General features: G+C 38.8%; 1 protein-coding gene across 13 annotated transcripts in view; it reads left to right on the forward strand.

The window, feature by feature from the left end:
* SPICE1 (spindle and centriole associated protein 1) overlaps positions 1-21,455 on the forward strand; it is a 91,107-nt gene extending 69,652 nt beyond the window's left edge. For 6 of the 13 annotated variants that reach the window (XM_067034625.1, XM_067034627.1, XM_067034634.1 and 3 more), the window contains 9 exons: positions 490-621; positions 1,391-1,414; positions 3,852-3,993; positions 4,934-5,158; positions 12,577-13,067; positions 15,153-15,336; positions 17,998-18,100; positions 18,877-18,964; positions 20,219-21,455. In XM_067034625.1, the coding sequence (XP_066890726.1) occupies positions 490-621; positions 1,391-1,414; positions 3,852-3,993; positions 4,934-5,158; positions 12,577-13,067; positions 15,153-15,336; positions 17,998-18,100; positions 18,877-18,964; positions 20,219-20,272 (1,443 nt within the window). In that variant the 3' untranslated portion in view covers positions 20,273-21,455. The remainder of the gene's footprint in view (positions 1-489; positions 622-1,390; positions 1,415-3,851; positions 3,994-4,933; positions 5,159-12,576; positions 13,068-15,152; positions 15,337-17,997; positions 18,101-18,876; positions 18,965-20,218) is intronic. The other 7 variants (XM_059063861.2, XM_067034624.1, XM_067034630.1 and 4 more) reach the window with 3 other exon arrangements.
* Positions 21,456-23,107: the final 1,652 nt, after the last annotated feature.

The raw sequence follows: 23,107 nt of genomic DNA on the forward strand, positions 1-23,107 counted from the left end.
ACCTGTTTTTTATTTTAAATTATATTTTAACAAACTTAATTTTTGAATTGGTGATACATTTACATGGTATGAAATTCAAAGATAGAATATACGATGAAAAACCTAAATCCCACCCCTAACTTCCATTTAACCTGTTTCCTTCCTTGTAGCCAACTATCATTACCAGATACTAGTGTGTCCTTCTGGAGATGGCCTGCATACATTCAAGCAACATGTATATGTACTTCCTTCCACTCTCTTCTATAAAAATTGTAGTTGTTTAATTCTACATACCATTCTGTTCATTGTGTTATATTTAAAGAAGGGAAGAGGATAAAGCAGCACATTATAATCAACTGTAAACCTTTTAATAAAAATATTTAATTGTCATTACTGTCACATAATATATACTTTGTAAGTATTCTCTTCTTTGACAGCTTTGAGTAGAAACTTTTAGTTTTCAACATGTTATGCTATGGATGGGAGTTTATTTGACTTTTTTTTTTGTAGAGTGAGCTCCAACTGCGTAAAGAAGTAGAGACAAGGCAGCAGCTGGAACAAGCATTAGGCGATCATCGAGAGCTGATTGATGCTCTGACAGCTGAAATTCTTCTCCTTAGAGAAGAAAATACTGCTACCCAGGTACTTAGATGAGATCCCAAACTTTTCTTTGTTTAGTAGTATAAAGCATTTTTATGGATGTATGAGGTTCTCTTCTTTGCCTTTGATTTAGCTGCACTGGCGTGATTACTTATTGCTTCTTTATTATCATCAGGAGTAACTTTTATGGCACATTTATTATATTGGAGGTAGTATAGTAGAAACTTGGACTAAAAATAGTGTAGAATAAGTCTGCTGTCTTTAAGAAACTTACTATTTATTGGGGAAGACAGAATCTACATTTAAATGATAACTACCAATATTATAATAGTTTATCCAAAATGTGAAATGAGTGTTATGATAGCTACTTTTCATTTCAAAATAGCAGAGGATACCCTTTGAGGAGCCCTCCTATAACATATGCTGTTTAAAGTTGTTTATAGTATCTTCAGTATCTTTATTCATCTTTTTGTTCTCAAATACTCGTTATTATTACTTTTACTTAACAGCCAAAAGAGACTAGAAAATCAGTAGTTAGTAGACAAGTTATGTTTGTGTCAATGGACATTAGATATAAGACATGCAATTTTTTTTATTGATATATAGTTCACATACCATTTACCTCACCCTTTTAAAGCATGCAATTCAGTGGTTTCTTAATATATTCATGGAGTTGTGTACCAGCACCATTAGCTAAGTCCAGAGTATTTTCATTAACCCAAAGAGAAACCCCATACTAATTAGCATTCACTCTCCATTCTGTCCTCCCCTCAACCCCTGGTAACCACAAATATACTTTATGTTTTTATAGATTTGCCTAATCTGGATATTTTATGTAAGTGGAATCATGCAATATGTGGTGTTTGGTGTCTGGCTTCTTTCACACAACGTAGTGTTTTCAGGGTTCATCCATGTTGTCACATATATCAGTACTACATTCCTCTTTATTGCCCAATAATATTCTAAATATTATATGCTCTACCACATTTTGCTTATCCATTCATCAGTTGAAGGACGTTTTGAGTTGTTTCCACTTTTTGTGTGTAATGAATTAATAATGCTGCTATGGACATTCATGTACAAGTATTTGTGTGAACATATATTTTCAATTCTTTTAGGAAGATAGTACACTTTAAAGTATACTAATACGTTCAACAAATCTTTATTGAGCGCTTACTGTGGGCCTGGAACTGTTCTAGGTGCAGGAAATACAGTAATGAACAACAAAAAAAATCTTGGCCCTCAAGGAGCTTATATTCTAAATAAACACACCCCCCAAATAGTGAAGTATATTGTAAGTTAGATGGTTATTATGTACTATAAAGAAAAGTAAAGCAGGTAAGAGGCATAGGAAGTGCCCAAGGTGGGAAGGTATAAATAGGATGGCCCATGTTTGTCTGAGAAGGTGACATTGAGCAAAGGCCTGAAGGAGGTGAGGAAGCGAGCATGCTGATAGCTGAGGGAAGAGCACTCGAGGCAGAGGAACAGCAAGGGTAAAGGTCACGAGGTGGGAGCATGGCTATTGAGCTCAAAGCCATCAAGGAGACCAGGGTGGTGGGAGTGGGATGTGGGAGAGGGGGCGCAGGAGGAGAAAAGAGCAGGGAAGCCAGATCACATGGGGCCCTGCCGGCTGAGTGCTCTGAATGAGATGAGAAACCACTGAAGGGTTTTGGATAGAGAAGAGATGTGATCTGACTTAAGTTTTAAGAGAATCACTCTGGGCTGTTGTGTTGAGATTAGATCAGAGATCACTGCCCTAGCTCCATTCAAGCCCTTAGTGCCTCAGGACACTCTTAGACCAAAGAAATACCCAACAGTTCCATTTATTAAGTAGTTAGGTTCAAACAACTTAATAAGCATTTATGTCTTAACAGCTTGGATGCTGTGTGAAAAAAATAATACATGTAAATTGATAGAAAAAGTCTTATTTTTATCATGATTAAATAACCAGTTATTTACTAATGGAATATGTATACATGTTGTACATGAAGCATTGTACAGCTTCTCATAGCTTGGAATTGTATTGGACACCATCAGTCTTATTTCCTATTCACAATCATTTTTATGCAGTGTTGCTTTTTAGCACATCAACTAATGAAAACTCAGCCTCAAGAAGATATGACATCATCAGAAGGAATGTATCATGACCTGATGTTGAATCTGTAAACACTTTAAGCTTGTAGGCAATGTCCCCTGCATTGGCAGGTGGATTCTTAACCACTGTGCCACCAGGGAAGCCCCTTAATATATTTTGAAGTCAACCAGTAGAATGTGCCAATGGATAGGATATGGGGTGAAGGGGAAGATGTGAGAGAAGAGTCAGAGTTTTGGCCTGAGCAGTTAGAAGGATGGAGTTGTTATTGATGAGGTGGAGATGTTCAGGAGGAGTTTGGTTTTGTGTATTTTAAGTTTGAAAAGTCTATGTGAGTTCCTGGTGGAGATGTTGAGTAGGCCACTAGATATATGAGTGTGGAATTTGGGAAAAACTTGGGCAGATATAAAAATGTTTAGTATACTTCATTCAGCAGTCCTACTAATAATATTTCTGACCGATGACCACATCTGATTTTTATCTAATGTCTGTTCATCTTGGAGATATCTATGTCCGTTTGTGTATATACCATTGGCCCATGAACAACACTAGTTTGAACTGTGCTGGTTCACTTATATGTGAATTTTTTTCAATAAATATGTACTACAGTACTACGCAGTCTGCGATTGGTTGAATCCACAGATGCAGAACCTCGAATATGGAGGGCCAACTGTAAAGTTATACATGAATTTTCACTGTGCATTGGGTTGATGCCCCTAATTCCTGTGTTCAAGTGTCAACTGTAATATATATACATATATATATACATGTATATATATAGTCTTTAAACACTATTTTATATGCGTTACCATAAGTTTTTATAATGCTCATGTTTATCAGTTTAAATGCCTGTATAATACTCTGTTGAGTTTCCTCCACTTGATGTATCTCTTGGGGTAGCTTGAGAGTCAGTAGTGTATCATCTATATAAAGAGATTTTGTAAATTGAAAGCCCTATGAAAAAGTTAATTCTTATTGTTGTAGCAGTGTATTTATTAATTAATAATATTCCATGATTTATTAGACCATTCTTCTACCATGGAATTTTAAAAATATTTATATGTTTTAATGAATGCATTGTTTTAGTATTTGAAAGTCTGAAATGATATAGTTGTACATACCTAGGTGATGATTTGTTGTCTGATATGCCAATTATATTATTTTGTTCGTTTTTCTCTAGGCAAGACTTCAGCAGTACATGATCACAACAGATGAGCAGCTTATATCACTCACACATGCCATTAAGAACTGTCCTGTGATACATAACAAAGAAAGTCAGGCATTAGAAAGGGGAGCCACAAGTAGAAGTATGGACAGTCCAGGTGAGTGGAATAATCTTATTATCCCAGATTGGGATTAAAATACTTATAGAGAAAACAAAACTGTAAACTTGTATGTAATTACTGGCTGTTTATGCGTAAACAGCATTAACACTATTACATTTGCCACTGCTACTTCCAGTTAATATTTATTGGCTACTTGCTCTATGCCAAGTACTTTTACAGTGTTTTACATGTATTATCTCATTTAATCCTCATAATATAGCTTTCATTTAATTTTCAAGAGTTCTTCACTCAGTCTTATGAAGTAGGTGTCATTGTTACCCCCATTTTTTAGATGAGAAAACTAAGGCTTAGAGAAAGTGTTGGTAGCTTAGCAAAGTCACAGAAATAGAAAGTAGAAGAACTAGCTTCCTAGATATGTGGGAATTTAGTACCAGCACCTTTCATTATGGTGCCCCAGGTTCAGAGGGGGAAGAGATGGTCATGGAAAAAAAAAAAAAATACTGACTTTTAGAAAGTCATGACTTGAGTTCATTTGTGGTGATGCTTTGAAAACCTTTTTTTCACCTCATGTGCCATCATTATATGCCATAGGCTGAATAGGCCATTTAGGATTTTTTACTTCTAAGTAATATTTTGATGAGTGTCTCTGTATGGAAAGAGTTTTATGTATTTAGGCGTGTTTTCTTAGAAAGGATTCTAAGAAGTGGCTGACTCGAAAATTTAACTTGCATGAAATAAACTCAATGGTGAGGGCAGGTCTTCAAGGGCAGTGCTTTTCTCAAAAACAGCCACTTCTTCCCAGTGCTGCCCCCCCAAGAGCTTTGCCTGTGAGTGACTGCTAAATGGGCATGTGGACTAGAAAGTGAAGGCTCCGGAGGCCCCGGGATTTTGCCCTCTGTGGAAATGCATCTAAGTATAAACACCTAAAGTGCGCTCATAATTCCTTTGAGTACTCATAGCCTCTCATCTTCTTCAGAGGGTCCAGCTGTAAATGCTAATGTCTCCGTGCCATTGATGTTCAGAGGGGAAGATGTGGTTGAATTGCCACAGGAAGATTTGCCTGTTAAACTGTCTCAGGTGCCAAACCCTCCAGAAAGCGGGAATCTGGCCAGCAATTTTCCAGGGCATATATTTGAGCCAGCGGTACTGTTAACACCACCCAGGCAGAAGAGCAACTCAGAATTCTGTCCTTTGCAGGATGGTAAGCAGGCTTCTTCTAAAGCTATAAGGCAGCTGTTTTTTTTATGCTTCATATATGTAAAATATTGTGTTCATTTTTCCCTGATAAACAGAATTTTTAAAGATACTAGGGCTTCCCTGGTGGCGCAGTGGTTGAGAGTCCACCTGCCGGTGCAGGGGACGTGGGTTCGTGCCCCGGTCCGGGAGGATCCCTCATGCCACGGAGCGGCTGGGCCCGTGAGCCATGGCTGCTGAGCCTGTGCGTCCGGAGCCTGTGCTCTGCAACGGGAGAGGCCACAACAGTGGGAGGCCCACGTACCACAAAAACTTTTAAAAAAATTTAAAAAAAGGATACTGATTACCATACCTTTAAGCTGAAGGAGAGTCTTTCAGGGTGGTTTATATCATGTGTATTATACCTATGGTGAAATGTGACAGTGAATTTCATTATGTATCTGTTCCATCAGACATTGTAAATATTAATTGAACTCAGATCAAAGGACCAAAGTCCTCAGCAATAAAATGCAGAGTAAGGGGAATCCCATTTGTGTCTATGGTCCAGGGGCACAGGAGGGGATAAGAAACAAGGGGAGATTATACCCCGGAGAGTAAGGAAAGTTTAACCAAGAAAAGACAGGAACTGTGACTTGGAGGATTTTGTAAGTCAGATCTGATTATTAACCTCTTTTTTAGCAAAAGTTTTTAGCTCAGTCAGCTTGGAGAATTTTATAATGAAAGCCTATGTATAATTAAAAGTAGCTTTAGAATTACTTTTATAGCACATATAAAGAGAACTTTGAATAATATTTTAAAAATTTACTATTAATCCTTAACTCATAGATTCTTAAAACTTGGAGCTCATGGATGGTCTTCAGATGTTCCATGGACTCCTTCACTGTTTGGAAAATTATGTTTATTTGTCCACATGTACATTTTTCTGGAGCTATAGCTTTCATTTTCAGAAGAGTTCTTCAATCAAAACAACTACCTTAGATGTTCCTCCACAGTTTTTAGAAAAATGTTATTCAGCCCTGATTTGCCTAAATTTCTCTTTCTTTAAAAAGAGTGTTTAGGGCTTCCCTGGTGGCGCAGTGGTTGAGAATCCGCCTGCCGATGCAGGAGACACGGGTTCGTGCCCTGGTCCGGGAGGATCCCACATGCCGCGGAGCAACTGAGCCCGTGAGCCATGGCCGCTGGGCCTGCGCGTCCGGAGCCTGTGCTCCGCAACGGGAGAGGCCACAACAGTGAGAGGCCCGCATACCGCAAAAAAAAAAAAAAAAAAAAAAAAAAAAAAAGAGTGTTTATATTTTTATGTAGAGGAACAGAAGAATAATTTTTATTGTCATTAGGACATACAGAATTTGTCAGATTTTCTGCACTTCGTTTCCCTTAGAGGATGTGAAAAGACCATAAGAGGTTAAAGAATATGACAAATCCTTGCTGTTATAAAATTTGTTTTAGCATTTACAATGCAAATGTAGAGTTTGTCAGATCTGTGTGGTGCAGGGGGACAGCGCTAGGCTGAGGGTCAAAAGTGCTGGAGTCTTGGCCTGCCGGTCCAGTGACTAGCTGTGCGTCATGGGGCTAAGATACCTCTCCTGGACTTTAGTTTTCCTGTCTCTCAAATGAGAGTCTTTTCCTTTATCTTCAATGTCCTTCCAACTCTACAGTTCTGTGATTTGATATTTCCTCTTTAGAGGTCTAGTAAGTATTATTAACATTGGCTAGATTTACGAAATATAATTTCAATTCTGATTTCTGTTCAAGTTAGCTTTTCATTCCTTAAAGTAATTTTTCAAATGTTTGCATGTTATTAATGGGCTTGCCTAATGATCTCTTATGAGATATTGTAAATTATTTTTCATTGGTGATAACAAGGTAGCTTGAAATCCTTTTAAAGAAATAATTATAATAAATATTTTTACTCGGCAAATATATTAATTGTTCGTTAAAGCAAATTATTCAGGGATTGCTCTAGACAACATTTTGTTAGCATCTTCAGCAGGTTCTGCATTGAAAATAACACTGCACATTTCTTTTACAGTGTGCAGAAAGAACTACCTTGGAATATGTATTCTGAATTGGTGAAGTTTTATTAACATACTTTTCAGCATTTTCTTTGGAACGCTCACATGTAAAGAGTTGTTCAGTTAAACTGAACATGCACACAGAGATGAGAGGTACATAGGGTACATCATCAGTGTTCAGTTATGCTCTAGAACAACTGTTCAATAGAACTTTCTGTGATGATAAAAAATGTTCTGTATCTCCCCCATTTAATATGGTAGCCACTGTTAGCCTTTTGGGACTGCTGAGAACCTGAAATGTGGCTACTGTGACTGATGGAACTGAATTTTAAATTTTATTTAATTTTAATTAAAGTTTGAATATGAATAGTCACATATAACCAGAGGCTGCCATATTGGACAGTGTTGTTCTAGAATTTCCCATCATAAATACTTTCCTTTAGCTACTAATCAATTTCTACTTTTATAACCATGCTTCTTGAAAGAGTGGTATACATATGCTGTTTTCACTTTCTTATCTTCCATTCACTTTTTAAAGTATTAATTTAATTTATATTTGCAGGTGGTTAAAAAAAGCACATACAAGGGTCTCCTCCTCCTCCACCTCTAGGCCTACCTCAAGAGGCAGGTATTTTTTTTTTTTTTTTTTTTTTTTGGTACGCGGGCCTCTCACTGTTGTGGCCTCTCCCCTTGTGGAGCACAGGCTCCGGACGCGCAGGCTCAGCGGCCATGGCTCACGGGCCCAGCCGCTCCGCGGCATGTGGGATCTTCCCGGACCGGGGCACGAACCCACGTCCCCTGCATCGGCAGGTGGACTCTCAACCACTGCGCCACCAGGGAAGCCCGAGGCAGTTATTTTTATCCCAGTTTGATTTCTGTTTATCTGATGGTGTTCTTAATAATTAACATAAAATATTTTTACATCTCTTTTCTTGAAGTATCAACTTTACACAATCATTATAGACTCTCCCTTATTAAAGAAGAGGGTTTAATTCATCTTAACACCTGCCTCTCTTCTCTAATTTGGAAAATTATATTTTTATTTTTAATTCTTCTGTTGCAGAACTTTATGACTTTAAATACTTTCTATTTCTTTTTCATTAACTTCAGGCAGTATCTATTAGCTTTCTGCTATGAGAGGAGAACACTAACTCCCCTCCCTTCCTTCTTCCTCTCCTTTGTTTCCACCTCCCATCTTCAGTCACCTTTACCTTTCCTTTGGTAGTATCAAGTTTGATAACATTTACAATGTTCCATTACCATTATATCTTCTCTGTCTCATCTGTAGATGGATACTGACATTGAAAACAAATAACAATTACATTTTCTTTTTGGGTGGTCCATTGTTACTATCAGTCCTTGTGCCATGCAAAAGGAAAAAGTTCATAGTATGAAGATCAAGGTGAATTCTTACTTCACTTCATCATTTGCTCCGAATGTTTTACTTGGCTCTGTGTTTATACTGTGATTTTCTTGTTCTGTTTTTATTTTGCCTGAAGATTCAAATTGCTTTTACCGTCTTGTTGACAAAAATATAATGTGCTTTCACCCATTTCATTTGCACGTCCTTTAGTCATTCCACATTCACACCAGAGATACCTTCCCAGAGCCCACCAACCTCTGTTCCAGTCTCAACGGATTGCTTTCTGGGCCTGTTGCACAGCTCTTATCCTGGGACTTGCTGTTATCACACTTAAAAAAAAAATTTCATTTATTTATTTTATTTTTGGCTGCCATCAGGTCTTAGTTGTGGCATACAGGATCTTCGTTGCAGCATGTGGGATCTTTTGTTGCGGCATGTGGACTTTTCTCGAGTTGTGGTGTGCAGGCTCCAGAATGTGTGGGCTCTGTAGTTGTGGCACATGGGTTCTCTAGTTGTGGCTCGCGTGCTCAGTAGTTGCAGCACGTGGGCTTAGTTGCCCCGCAGCATGTGGGATCTTAGTTCCCCCACCAGGGATTGAACATGCGTCCCCTGCATTGGAAGGTGGATTCTTAACCACTGGACTACCAGGGAAGTCCCTGTTATCACACTTTTGGTTTGGATCTGCTGCGTCCTAGATTCCATTTCTTCCTCTTTTTTGGTTTTCTCCCTCAAATTTTCTGAAAGAAGTCATCAGAAGGGGTATATAGAAGGTAAACTTAGAGTTTTTGAAAATCTGAAAATATTTTCATTTTCCTCTTATACTTGATTGATGATTTGGCTAGAAATAGAATTCTAGGTCCTTAACCCCTTTTCCTGAGAAATTAAAGGCATTGTTCCATTGATTTTTTAGTATCCAGTGTTGCAGTTGAGATGTCTGATTTCATATTGAAATTTTATTTCTTTGTATTTTTGACCTACTCTTTCTCTGTGGAAGCTTTTACGATCCCTTTATTTTTATTCTGAAATTGCACAGGGTGTATCTAAATGTGGATTTTTTCCTCATTATACTGTGAGGCACCCGTGGGACCTTTCCGTCAGAAGACATGACTTTCTACAGTTTGGGGAAATTATATGTTGACCTTCTGGATTATTTTCTCATGTATTTGGTCTTATACCTTCCTTCTTATATTTTGGAAGTATTTTTCACTTTATATTCAAGCCTGACTTTTACATTTTTGTATTTCACCAACCATATTTTTAATTTCCAAGCAAGGACCCTTTCTTATTTTCTGATTGTCCTTTTTTCCATTGCTGCTCATTATGAATGCAATATCTTCCAGAAACTCTCTTCAGAGGAAACCAGTTAAAATTTTGTTACATTTTCCTCTGTACCTGAATTTTCTTTCTTCTCTTCTTAGTCTGTTCTATTTATCTATCCTGGCTTTTCTTTTTTGTGCTGCTGGCTTTCCTCAATTTCTGGTCATCCTTTATTGTCCATTCATATTTAAGAATAAATGACTAGGTTGAATAGTATAGGTAGTTGGCATAAGTTTTCTCCTCTATGATGTTGGTAAGGCTAGGTCTATTTTTCCAATATGTTTTGCCTTAAGTAGTTGCTTTGCGCGTATGGGCATGAGATGTTAACTGCAGGCTTCCTGTAGCATATGGAAGCAGGATCCAGCTATTCAATTGGGTCTACCACATTTGCTCTTCCCAACCCTGTTTTTTTTGTTGTTGTTGTTTTCAAGGATGGGTGTCAGAAGTGGTGAGCAACAGGTTGACTGACATAGCTGTATAAAAGACAAGCTTTCAAGTAGTTCCCCAGTTTAGCCCTACTTTTCTCTTTCTCTGTACCTGTCAGCTTTGAGCCTGCAGCCTTTTCAGTACTCCCCAAAAGAAACTGGCTTTACCTGTAGCTTCCTTTTAATTAATAGACATATTCTGGACTGTGGCTTCTGCACAATTTCATTCTTTCACACACTTCCCATCCACTCTTAGTCTTCCAGAAATGTGTTGAAATATCTAGTTTGCTACTGCTTCTCCCCAGACCACTATCTTTACTGGTGTGAGTTTATTTGTGTTTATATTTCCTTACTGTCAGTTAAAGAAGGCGAGATAAATGTATGCTCAGTCTGTAGTCTTGAAATAGAAGCATCTATTCCCCCAATTCACTCCCATATTGGTCATTCTACCTAAATCACTCTTGCTAAGGGCTTCAGTGGCCAATGTGTTGTTAACTCCACTGTACACTTTTCTGTCCTTATGTTTCTAGGTCTTATAGTAATATTACACACAGTTAACCACTGCCTCTTTGTTTCCTTGAAAGCACATTCTTGTAATATTTCTTTATCTTTCTGGCTGCTCCATTTCAGTCTGCTTTGCTAGCTTCTCCTCCTTTATCTGACTCTAAATGTTGAGTTCTTCATGTCTTGTTACTGGTTTCTTCTCTCACTCTATTCTTTCTCTCTAAATAATCTCACTCGTTCTTGTGGCTTCCATAAGATGTTACAGAAAAACCTGAATGAACTTTTTGGCCAACCCCAGTATATGCCAGTGACCTCCAGTTTTGGGTCTTAGTCTAGATAGGCTCTTGAGTTTCTGGCCCATGTTTCATCTGCTTGGATGGATATATAGGCACCTTAAACTTAGCATGTTTAAAACAATTCTTAATAATCCACCTTCCACCAAATCTGTTCTCCTTGTCTTCTCCATCTCAGTAAATGGCATCACCATCCATTCACTTGTGCATGCCATCTCGCTCTGTGCGTTTCCCTCACTCCCTACTTTCAGTTCATCACTCTCAGTTCTATTGCCAAAATATTTCTCAAATGTATCTACTTCTCTCCATCTTTATAGCAAACATACCTTAGTCAAAGCTACCATCATCTTTCTTCTTGACTACTACAGTTGCTTATTGGTCTCACTACTTCTATTCCTGGACCTTCGAATTATCGACAGCGTTTAAGAAATGTAAATTATGTAAATTGAGTCATTCCCAAACCTCCAGGTTTCATTGCTCTGGGATTAAATTATAAAATTTCTGGGCTTCCCTGGTGGTGCAGTGGTTGAGAATCCGCCTGCCGATGCAGGAGACACGGGTTCGTGCCCTGGTCCGGGAAGATCCCACATGCCGCGGAGCAACTAAGCCCGTGAGCCATGGCCGCTAGGCCTGCGCGTTCGGAGCCTGTGCTCCGCAACGGGAGAGGCCACAACAGTGAGAGGCCCGCATACCGGAAAAAAAAATAAATAAATTAAAATAAAATAAAATAAAATAAAATAAAATTTCTAACATGGCTTTAAAAAGCTCTGCAAGATGGGCTTCCCTGGTGGCGCAGTGGTTGAGAATCCTCCTGCCGATGCAGGGGACATGGGTTTGTGCCCCGGTCCGGGAAGATCCCACATGCCACGGAGCGGTTGGGCCCGTGAGCCATGGCCGCTGAGCCTGCACGTCCGGAGCCTGTGCTCTGCAACGGGAGAAGCCACGACAGTGAGAGGCCCGCGTACCGCAAAAAAAAAAAAAAAAAAAAAAAAGCTCTGCAAGAAATGGCCCTGCATGCCTCTCTGGTCTCATATACTCCCAGTTCTGCCTTGTTGCTATGCTACAGCCAGACTGGCCTCCTTTCTTTGCTGTTTCCTATTTTGGGGCCTTCACATATGTTGTTCTCTGACTGTAATGTCTGTCACATATGTAATCATTTAAAAACTTTACTTCTTCAGAGATGCTTCCCTTGCCCATCCTCAGTTTACATTATGTATCTATACTCCCCCCAGGATTCCCAGGTATGAGTTAATATATGTGTTAAAATGTGAACTTGGTAGACGGGTTTTCAGAAGGATGCCGATAAAGCTCTAAGGAATATAAAAGACTCTGTACTTGATTGTTAGCTCTGGTATTGCTGGTATGTTCTCTGCTAAAATAAATGAGGCATTCAGAAGCCAAATCCTTCTATTGAAATATTTCTCTAACTACTAAGGAGGGCTAATGAGATGATTATAGTGCCAACTGTGGTTAAACGGTACATGTTTATTATGCTTTAATTTTATCTACAGTATTGAGGAGGACTGTTCAAACTCGTCCTGCTCCACGAATTCCTCCAACTGTGGAAATAATTGAGAAGGAACAAAATTGGGAAAAGAAGACTGTACCTACTGGCACAGACATTCAGAATTCAAGTGAAGAGAGTCATCTCTTTACTCAGAGGTGGAGGGCCTCTCACGTGGGAGAAGATTTGCAGAACAAAACCCAGGCTCCTTTTGTTAACCTCTCACAGCCCCTGTGCAATTCCTGTTCAAGCACTCAGAAATCAAGACACCCTGCACTCTCAGAAGAACCCCCAGTATTGGGAGATGGGCAACAGCTTAGAACAAATGAGACATTAATACAAAGAAAGGACATCACGGCACGAATTGCTGAGTTGACACTGCAGAATTCAGCTATCAAGGCACATCTGAATAATATTATTGGGCCAGGGGGAGAGCAAGGGGATGGACTTCGGGAGTTTAACAGACAGGAGACGAGTCATGCCAGCGACATGACCTCTGTGAGTACCAGTTAAGGATTGACGACAGGCATATTGGTATTTAAGTATATTGCTGGAGCATCCAGCAATGACCCTGGATATCTGTGAAGCTGGTATGGCTTATGCTGTGTCAAGTCCTCATCAAAAAATAAGTAGAGGTTATTTATCAGTTTATGTCACACATACATTAAAAGAGTACAACATAAAATTTAAAATGAGGAAATGAATGAGGAAAATAGGACAAAAGTAAAACAGGTAGGAAAGCTAAAATTAAGCGAGGAATGAAGTTTTAAATATAATATACAGAATAAATATGGCTTGAAAGTTTACCACATAACTGTGTTTTAATTGAAATCACTTTTACTCTTAAAGGGGCTCATAAAAGAGAATTATGTGTAGTTGGCGCTCAGCTCGTGAGTAGTTCATTTTTTAGGACACAGAATGCATTTTCCCTTAGAAATGATGTTTTAAAGAATATTAAAGTCAGACTTTAATGCACATACTAATCATCTGGGAATCTTGCTAAAATGCAGACTCTGATTAAATAGGTCTGAGGTAGAACCTGTGCGTTTCTAATAAGTTCCCAGGTGATGTTGGTCCAAGGATTACACTTTGAGAAGCAAACGTTTGCATATCGTAGTGCTGGAATTTTGTAAGTTAAGTAACTGAGGGCTGACCTTGACCCTTCATTTCCTTGTTTGTGGGGAGCAAAGGGATTCTAAGTTGCAGTTGTGGAGTGTTTATAACACACGCCCTCATGCAGATCCCAGTGACGGGAGAGTCTTCCTTTTACCATGTCATGAGCCAACGTGGCGCCTCTCAGAGTTCTGATGGGAGGCGGGGCCGTGGGAAGGAGCTGGTCAGCTTCATGGATTAGGGGTTCCAGAGTGATCGCTTCCATAAGGGCTTTACCAACTGTGGGTTGAGGGTTTCCACGAGGAAGGTTAGGAGAGGGTGGGGGTAAGGGCCATCTCTGTCAGCACTGGCTCACGGGCAATAAGGGCAATATGGGTATTGAGTGACAGAAGTAGCAGTCAGAAGGGACTGGCGGAAGAAGCCGAGACGGAGATTAGGAGTGGGCAGCAGTGATCGATACAGTTGTATGTAAATACGAGCTGCCTCAGTTTTAGTCAACAGAGACATTTCTGTGTATGCAGTTTTGAAGATTATTTGAAACAGGCAGCTCTTGGTTTAAAAAAGCCCACAGAATTAAAAATGGAGCTTGCCCCCTTTTCCAGTTAGTATAACAGGCTAGAGAGGGCAATCTAGTACTATTGCCCTCACCACCCTTTTCATTATAATCAGAATTGCAAAATGATATTTAATTCATGCTGTTTTGCATCTCTCTTTTTTAACTAACGGGCATAATCTACAAATTTGTGACTTCTAGTAGGAATTGTTTTTCCCCAAAGGGACATATTTACTAAATGAAATACTTAAGAGTGACATTCCTTTCAGGAATTTTCAAATCAAACTTACATTATATTCCTTGGGTGCTCCTTTTTACTCTACCTCTCATATTCCTTTCCAGTCACCAGCCTTCTCGAGTCAGGTATATTAGGCCAAAAGTGGCCTGGGTAGGCTGGCACATGGTCAGAAGGAGTGATAAGATTCCTAGAAATCTTTGCCAAATAGCTCATAGTGCATGTATGAAGATTAACATTATAGAAGCATCTATTTCAACTGTAGCAGGTCCTCTTTTGTATAGTGTGCTACGAACTCCAGACCTGTCTTTAATAAGGATGTTAGAAGTCAGTCACTCGGAGTAGTATCTTTGCTCGTGTGATCTTTGTGCAGCTCAGCAAATGCCAAGAGATGCAGGAAGGCTTTGCTTTGTCCCACAGACACTCTCCATGGACAGAGGGACTAGAGGGCTTATGTGGCACTGATATTAGAAGGATTAGTATCCCTTTACTTTAGCCTTTATTTTTCAATTAAGAGATTTGTAAATTCTATTACTGTTCGCCCAGTATTCAAGTCCACATGTAGCAAAGGCTATGAATACTAATTTGCTGGCTCTTAGTGGAAGAGTTCGTTTTTACAAAAGGTCATAATTGTTTGTATTATTTTTAATATGGAGTCTGTGTCCTTTTTTTGTTTTTAAAGACTTTTCCAGCAGTACAACCTCTAACACCAAGTAGCATGGAGGAGCAGATTGCAGAATTAAATCGACAGAGTATGGAGGCTCGTGGAAAACTCTTGCAATTAATAGAGCAGCAGAAACTTGTTGGTTTGAATCCTTCCTCTCCACCAGTATCACCTAGTCGGTCACCTCTTGGAGCATGGACTGGTTAGTCACAAATTCATGATTTAAAATCTTAGACACATGAAAATTTTCATTTTCTTGATTTTGCAAGTATGTATTTAGCTAAAAGAAATCTCAGAGCACATATATTTCAGTGTTTTCAATTTTATATAGAAAGAAACAGACCTAAGTGACAGAAATGGGACTAGAAGGCCGGTCTCCTCTCTAGCTTCTAGAAAGCTATCCCATGGTGCCTGCAGTTAATCTTTGGTGTCTGAGTTCCTAAGTTGCCCTACATGTAAATGGGATCTATTTCTGTATATGATTCGTTCATGGCATATGCTGCAGCTATTTATAAACATAAGCATCAAAATAATTTAGAATTTCATCAGCAACAAATTATAAGTTATTATTCTGTTAAAACCCTTAAAACATTTTCACTTGTAAGTTAAACTTCCTATTTAATTGTTACATTTAGGAATGTGGAAAGCTACAGGGGATTCTAAACAATAGAAAGTAACTGAAAAATTAGTTGTCTTAGTGATCACATTCAAAAAGGTACTGATGGGGCTTCCCTGGTGGCGCAGTGGTTGAGAGTCCGCCTGCCAATGCAGAGGACACGGGTTTGTGCCCCGGTCCGGGAACATCCCTCATGCCGCAGAGCAACTGGGCCTGTGAGCCATGGCCGCTGGGCCTGCGCGTCCAGAGCCTGTGCTCCGCAACGGGAGAGGCCGCAACAGTGAGAGGCCCGCGTACCGCAAAAAAAAAAAAAAAAAAAAGGTACTGATGAAAGGAAGTAGACCTCAAGTTGCTCTTTAGCCAAAAACTGAATTATTAAGACCCTCAAGGGGTAGAGCTGCATGAAGGTTCTAGAGAGACTAATTTGGGCCCGGTGTAAGAGAAGGTTCTAATTGTCAGGAATAGACAGAGCTCTGTATCAGTAAGTGGTGTGCCCCCTGAGGTGTTCAAGCATTGTTGTTTTAGAGAGATTCCTATGTCCTGTGGCTGGTTGAAGTAGGTTACCTATGAAGGATCTACCAATAAGACTTTTTCTCTCAGAAGTTATTTCCTTTTTGAATTACAGACCGAGAAAACAGAGTAATTTGAGGCATTTCCCTGGTGGTCCAGTGGTTAAGACTCCACGTTCCCAATGCTGGGGGCCCGAGTTCGATCTCTGGTCAGGGAACTAGATTCCGCACACATGCCGCAACTAGAGATCGCGAGTGCCGCAACTAAGACCTGGTGCAGCCAAATAAATAAATATTTTTAAAAAGGAAAACAGTGATTTGGAAGTTACTGGAAAGTAATGGATAACACATTTCCCTAAGGTCCTTCCTCTTTGTTTATTCTAGGCTCCTTCACATTACAGCTTTATCTACTGTTCTTCATAGTCAGAAAGTCTAGAGGCAACTTCTGACTAGAATAAATAAGTGAAATCACTCAATATATGTGAATACCAATGATGTGCCACCATGTTCTGGGCACTGGGGATACTGCATCGAACAGGACAAGCCCCTGCCCAGCTTGACTACTCCAGGATTCAAGTTGGGGAGCAGGCAATACAAATAAGCAAATAAATACATGAGACAATGTCAGTTAGTGCTAAGTGCAATGAAGAAAAAATAAAGCAGAACACTTGTAAGAATAATTTTGTGATGAAATGAGACATCTATTTCAGTAGTTCTTTGAGGTTAATACTTTCATTTCTGTTGGCTCATTTAGTTTTCAACGTACCCTCAGAGTAGACAAAGCTGATACAACTATTTGATAAATAAGTAAACCGAGGCACAAAGAGGTTGAGTGATTTGTCTGAAATTCTAAAGCAAACTGGTAGATTTGCAACCGCGTTCTTTCCATTCCAGTGCTTATTTGTCTAAGGTATTCTTTTCTTTTTTTTTTTTTTTTTTTTTTTTGTGGTACGTGGGCCTCTCACCGCTGTGGCCTCTCCTGTTGCAGAGCACAGGTTCCGGACGTGCAGGCTCAGCGGCCATGGCTCATGGGCCCAGCTGCTCCGTGGCATGTGGAATCCACCTGGACTGGGGCACGAACCCATGTCCCCTGCATCGGCAGGCGGACTCTCAACCACTGCGCCACCAGGGAAGCCCAAGAAATCATTGGTTTTAAGCAGTGATTCTTAGGAGCACTGCCTGAGCTTTTCATGAGTAGATACTTAGTAAATATTTGTTGACTGATTACTTCTGAAATATTGAAAAAGTACATAATTATACTTGCCTTTGGCCATATGAGCTCTTCAGCTAACTTTTCCCTCCAAATTTAATGTCTTCAGTAACAGTAATAATGTAATAAATTTAGAAGATTTAAAGTTTTACTGCGTAACTCCAGAAATTTTCTTTCTTTTTCTTTTTTTTTTTTTGGAAAGCTTTAGATAAGTCACTCTCACCAAGCTCTCCTGTTCTTTAGGGCTAGCTCTTAATTTCTGTTTTTCACTTGCAGATCTGACATGATACCACTTGTCTGAAGATTCTGGCTCTCTAGGAACTGGCATGCTCCTGAATTGACACTAAGAACTAAAGTTTCTTGTCCCACAGTTCGTTTTTTAAAAAATCCTTGAAGTGTATTTGTGGTCCATGATGATAAAAATATAGAAAGAACCCTCAAATTTATGATGTATAATTTGCAGTAAGACAGAAATCAAGTTAAATTTTATTGAAAGGTAATAAACTAATGTTTATTTTTATATTATAGAAGGAGGAAAGAGGACGATTGAGGTATCTATTCCACTAGCGGAAGCCCCAGAAAGCTCAAAATGCAGTACTGTCTCTCCTACCAGTGGGCTAAATTCAAGAAGGTAGGGTTAAAATCAAGAATGTGGTTTGTGTTTTATTCTCTTTGTGAAAAAAGGTAGTGCATAATGTCTGACTTAGTTTCAGACAGATTCACTCATGTAGAGAAAATCAAGTAATTGGGGAGGAGAATTTTGGGGGAAAAAAGAAGAAGAGTGAGGAAAAAGCCTTAATTAAGTAGAAAAGCATTGGGTTGACTATTGAAAACAAAAATGGGATAATAGCACATATGTAGAGCGTTTTATGGGTTACAAAATTAGGAGGTAATATATGACAGGGTAAATTGACCAATAGTATTTTCCTCCTTTACAGTAAGTGAAACCAAAGCTCATAGAGCTAATTGGGCAGTTTGCCTCGATGGGTCGCGTGGTTGGTAAATGGTGACACCAAGGATGTACCTGGCTCTGTGTGTCCACTCTACATGCTAGTACTGCACGGCTCCATGTCTCATTACTCTTGAACAACCTTGACCTTCTTCCCCACCCCTGCACATCCATTCTTCCTCTTTTAATGTTAAAAACTTATCTGTATGGTCCTCTAATGGTCTCTGTACATTCCATTCAGTCTTTCTGTAAACCTAAACATACTCTAAAAAAGAAAATCTATTAATTAAAAAAAAAAGACTTAGGTTGGTGAAAATATATTGCAAATAATTTACCTTATTTGGACTTAAGTCAGCCATTCCTTTCAAGCTCTTCTCAGTATTGAGAATTGTGTCTTATATAATTTTTGAAGGTGAATAATAATTACTCTCTCACTCTCTTTTATTTCTCATAAATAGATCTCCAGGGGCTACTAGTAATTCTTGTTCTCCATTAAATGCCACCTCAGGAAGTGGGCACTCGACACCTCTTAATCCAAGAGCAAAGGTATGTGATAAAATGTAATTGTGAAATGTGTCTAGAGGTTGGGAGGGCAAAGGTGGGAGGTGGCTGATTTAGCAGTTTCAATACCTAATTATTATTCCTTTTATCTTAAAGATAATATAAAATTCTCAGAAGAAAAGAAATACTAATTCACCTTCATTAGAAAAAACAAATAAGTATACACTTCTTTTGTTTTCTAGGGTAACTAAGGAATAAGGTAAAATTCAATAAGATTTCAACAAAGATCAGACATTATTATTTCAGGCAGACCATTCCAAATAGTGTGGCAAGACACGCAGGTGTGCCTTGAATGGGTTGTGGGCTTACTGAGATACTGGTTTCCTCAGTCTTTGCTGTGGCTGTGTAGGGCTTGGGATAGCCAGAGCCCTGGGGCCAGTCACTTTCCTTGTCATTCTGCCCCAGTGTGCTATATCTGAGTGTGCCACAGAGAGGTTATGTGCCACACGTAGAGAGGTTATGGCACAAAGGGTAAATAAATGTCTTACGTATTTTTTATGTGTTCTGATTTGCTACAGTAATGTACAGAAACTAAGCATCTTACAGTATATCCAAAATTTTTGCAAAAGATGTTTTTCTGTGCTGGTAATACAGCAAAATATAGTTCCTTTGACTGATTAGTCATAGCAAATTGTGAGAGTATCTTTAAAATCATAAACATTACATTTGCAAATGTGAGCTAACAACTGTTTGATGGGGTTGGGGGGAGAATCTTCCTTGCTATTCTTATTACTAGCTTCAGTAATTAGACCAAATAGTGAATGCCACAATAAACATTGAGTATTTATAGTCCAAATTAATCGATAGGCTCAGAATATTCCAGTTGCTCAGCACTGGAAGATTTGTCCTTTGTTGTTTCTTACATTCTTAAAAAGCTTTAACGTAAACTATTTTATATAACTTGCCCTTAATTTCTGGAATTTAGTAACAGATTTAATTTACCAAGGTCAAATAACTTTTTTTTTATTTTAAAAAGTTGTACATTGATTTGTATAAAATACTGGATTGATTCTTTTTAAAAAAATTAGGCCTTCCAAATCAATAATGGGATCTGTTGACCAGGTAATATTTGGGAGTGCCTCTGATAGAGAATAAAAATTGCTAGTAGCAATAATTTTTAGTACCATTCAGTGGTATGATAACTTTGGTTCTATGTACTTGGTATAAGTAATTGTAAATCTTGAGTGGTTTCATGCTCCTGATTACTTTCTAAAGCCTTTCTGCTTCTTTGTTCAACAGATTGAGAAACAAAATGAAGAAGGCTGGTTTGCTCTTGCTACCCATGTGTCATAAGTGAGGTCGAGTTGTAGAGTTTCTTCTCAGTAATATATTCTTGAGCTTCCACTCCCCTTTCACTGCTCCTGCTTTTAAGTTTTTTATGTTCTTCTTTCAGATACAACTTACAAAGATCTTGTGGCTTAGTACTAATGGAACAAAGAAATAAAGCAGTTCTTTTAATTTTTAACCTTTTCAAATAGATTTCCAACAAACAAACAACCTATAACCTCTTGTGAATAAAATTTTTAGTAGAGGGAAATTAAAGTTTTATATTAAATTCAAGGATTTTTTTGAGTAATATATTTTTATCTTTATCATCTTTATTCAGATTTTTTTTTGGTCCAGTGTGTGTCAAATGTTGATCTATTTTATTTTTATTTTATTTTTTTCTGAAGAACTAAGTTGCTTTTGCATTTAACTTACAATAAAATGCCTCGGTGTGACTAAAGTCTGGCTTTCAGAAAAATTTACACCCCCTTTTGAGAGAGGTCACTGTAGTCCATCACTTTTTCCATCAAGTGAAAGCATAGTTTTAAAAACTAAATGTGGGAGTATTTGTTTATATTTGCTTAAGCAGGTAAGGGTGGTTATATATATTATAAAATTCTTACATAGTCTTTACATGTGAAAATGTTATCAGTAATGGTAATGTATATCAAAAAAAAATAATGATTGAGCTTAAACATCTGAATGCAGTAACATTGATTTATTGGTTTATTTAATGTTTGAAACAGAATTGAGTACAAAACGTTGCTATCAATTTTCCCAGCCTTGAATCTACAATGCATTCAGGGTAGATTTTTCTTTGAGGCACCTGTTTGGTCTCACATATTGGTTTCTGTTTTAAACTTGGTTTTTGAATGGACTCTGCTCCTTGGCTCTGTGATAGGAATTCTCAGCCTAAGTGAGGTGGGAGTGGCGAAGTGGAAGCACACTGAAATTCCTTGGGGAACTTCCTCAGATAACACCTTCCCTCCTCCTGAAGTTGTCAGTCACTGTTGTAGGCAGTGTGCTATGCAGCTTTCATTTGGGCCTCTTCCTTGCTGTAGGGGCAAAATAATTATTATCTTTTGGTATCACTGATTTTATTTATGTGAAGTCATCTGTATGCATTTGCATTATTGCAGATTCTTCCATCTGTATTGCACTTTTTAAACCTTGGTATTTAATAAATACTATCCCTGTATGTCATATAAAACCATTTTAGTGTTATTCCTTCTCTTATTGAAATGTCAAGTTATCTGCTTGGTTTGTGAATGCATTCTTTTGACATGTATTTTCTTTAATATTCTCCAACTGGCTGGCTCTTTATTTTTTTTCCTCTATATTCCTTTCAACCTCTAAGATGCCTTCGTATGGCATTTTAAAAAGCCGCTCATGGTGATTTAATGTGCAGCCAGAGTTGAGAACCAATGCAGAAACTTTTACCACTAGCTCACTGGCAACCTTTGGGACTGATATTGAAGTATTCATCCTGTTAATGTTTGTTTTTGCTGATAAAATACAAAGGTAGGTTGAAAAAACTCCAAGAATCATAGATACAGAGAAAGGAGCCTTTCTTTCTTAGGCCTTCTGGAGTAGCACTTCTCAACTTCAGCTGTTATTAGAGTCATCTGGGGACCTTCTAAAATTCCCAGTGTCCAGTTCTCACTCCAGACCAATTAAATTTGAAACTCTGGGGACAGGACACAAACATTAGTATTTTAAAAACCTCCTGAGGGCTTCCCTGGTGGCGCAGTGGTTGAGAATCCGCCTGCCGATGCAGGAGACACGGGTTCGTGCCCTGGTCCGGGAAGATCCCACATGCCGCGGAGCAACTAAGCCCGTGAGCCATGGCCGCTAGGCCTGCGCGTCCGGAGCCTGTGCGCCGCAACGGGAGAGGCCACAACAGTGAGAGGCCCGCATACCGCAAAAAAAAAAAAAAAAAAAAACCTCCTGAGATGATTCCAGTGAACAGCCAAGCTTGGGAAACATCATTATAAAAACATTTATTATCCCCAAGTCATAAATTAGTGCATATTTGGTTTTAATTAAGTTAAACTACCTTTATTAGCTTCTCTTTATCAGCTTTCAGAGCCAGCTGCATCAGTGAGTCTCAAAGCGTGAACACCAGCCAGCAGCATCAGTATCACCTGGGGTGCTTGTTAGATGTGAAAATTCTTGGGCCCTACCCCAGACCTATTGATCAGAAACTCTGGTGTCTTTTTTTAATAAGGCTTTCATGTGATTCGGTGCATGCTCAAATTTGGGAACCATGGATCTATAGCATTGCAGGCAGGTGAACTCTGCTGTATTTGACTGTGATGTACTACATTTGTATTTACTTTTAACGGTCCAAACTCAGATTACTTGTGTTTCTTGGTTTTAGACGCAAGTTTTTTGCTAACATATGTCTTGTCCGATATGCCCCAGAAAGCTGCTGATCAGTTGCTAATAAACTTTAATAAAATTTACAGTTCTCCAAATTGCAGCTTGCAAGAGAAGCTAGACTGATAGCCAAATCCATAGTTATGATATAATCACTCCTACACTGTATAGCAAACTCATTTGGATTAGCAGAATTTAATGATGGTTTACTATGTGCTAAGTGCCAGGCACCGTTTTAGCCACATGACTTCATGACACCTTCATGAGGTAAGTACTGTTATCCTTATTTTGCAGATGAGGAAATTAGGTACCAGGAGGTAAGCACTCTCTCAAGATCACGTAACCAGGGAGTGGTGGCACTAGAATGGGAACATAGGCAGTCTTTCTCCAAAGCCTATGCTGAGCTGCCCTCTTACGGTGTGCACAATATGGAAGCACCATAATGGTAATAGCTGTCCTTTATTGAGCTGTTCCTGTGTCAGG

The sequence above is a fragment of the Kogia breviceps genome, chromosome 5, assembly GCF_026419965.1.
Source record: "Kogia breviceps isolate mKogBre1 chromosome 5, mKogBre1 haplotype 1, whole genome shotgun sequence".
Classification (NCBI taxonomy): Eukaryota; Metazoa; Chordata; class Mammalia; order Artiodactyla; family Physeteridae; genus Kogia; species Kogia breviceps.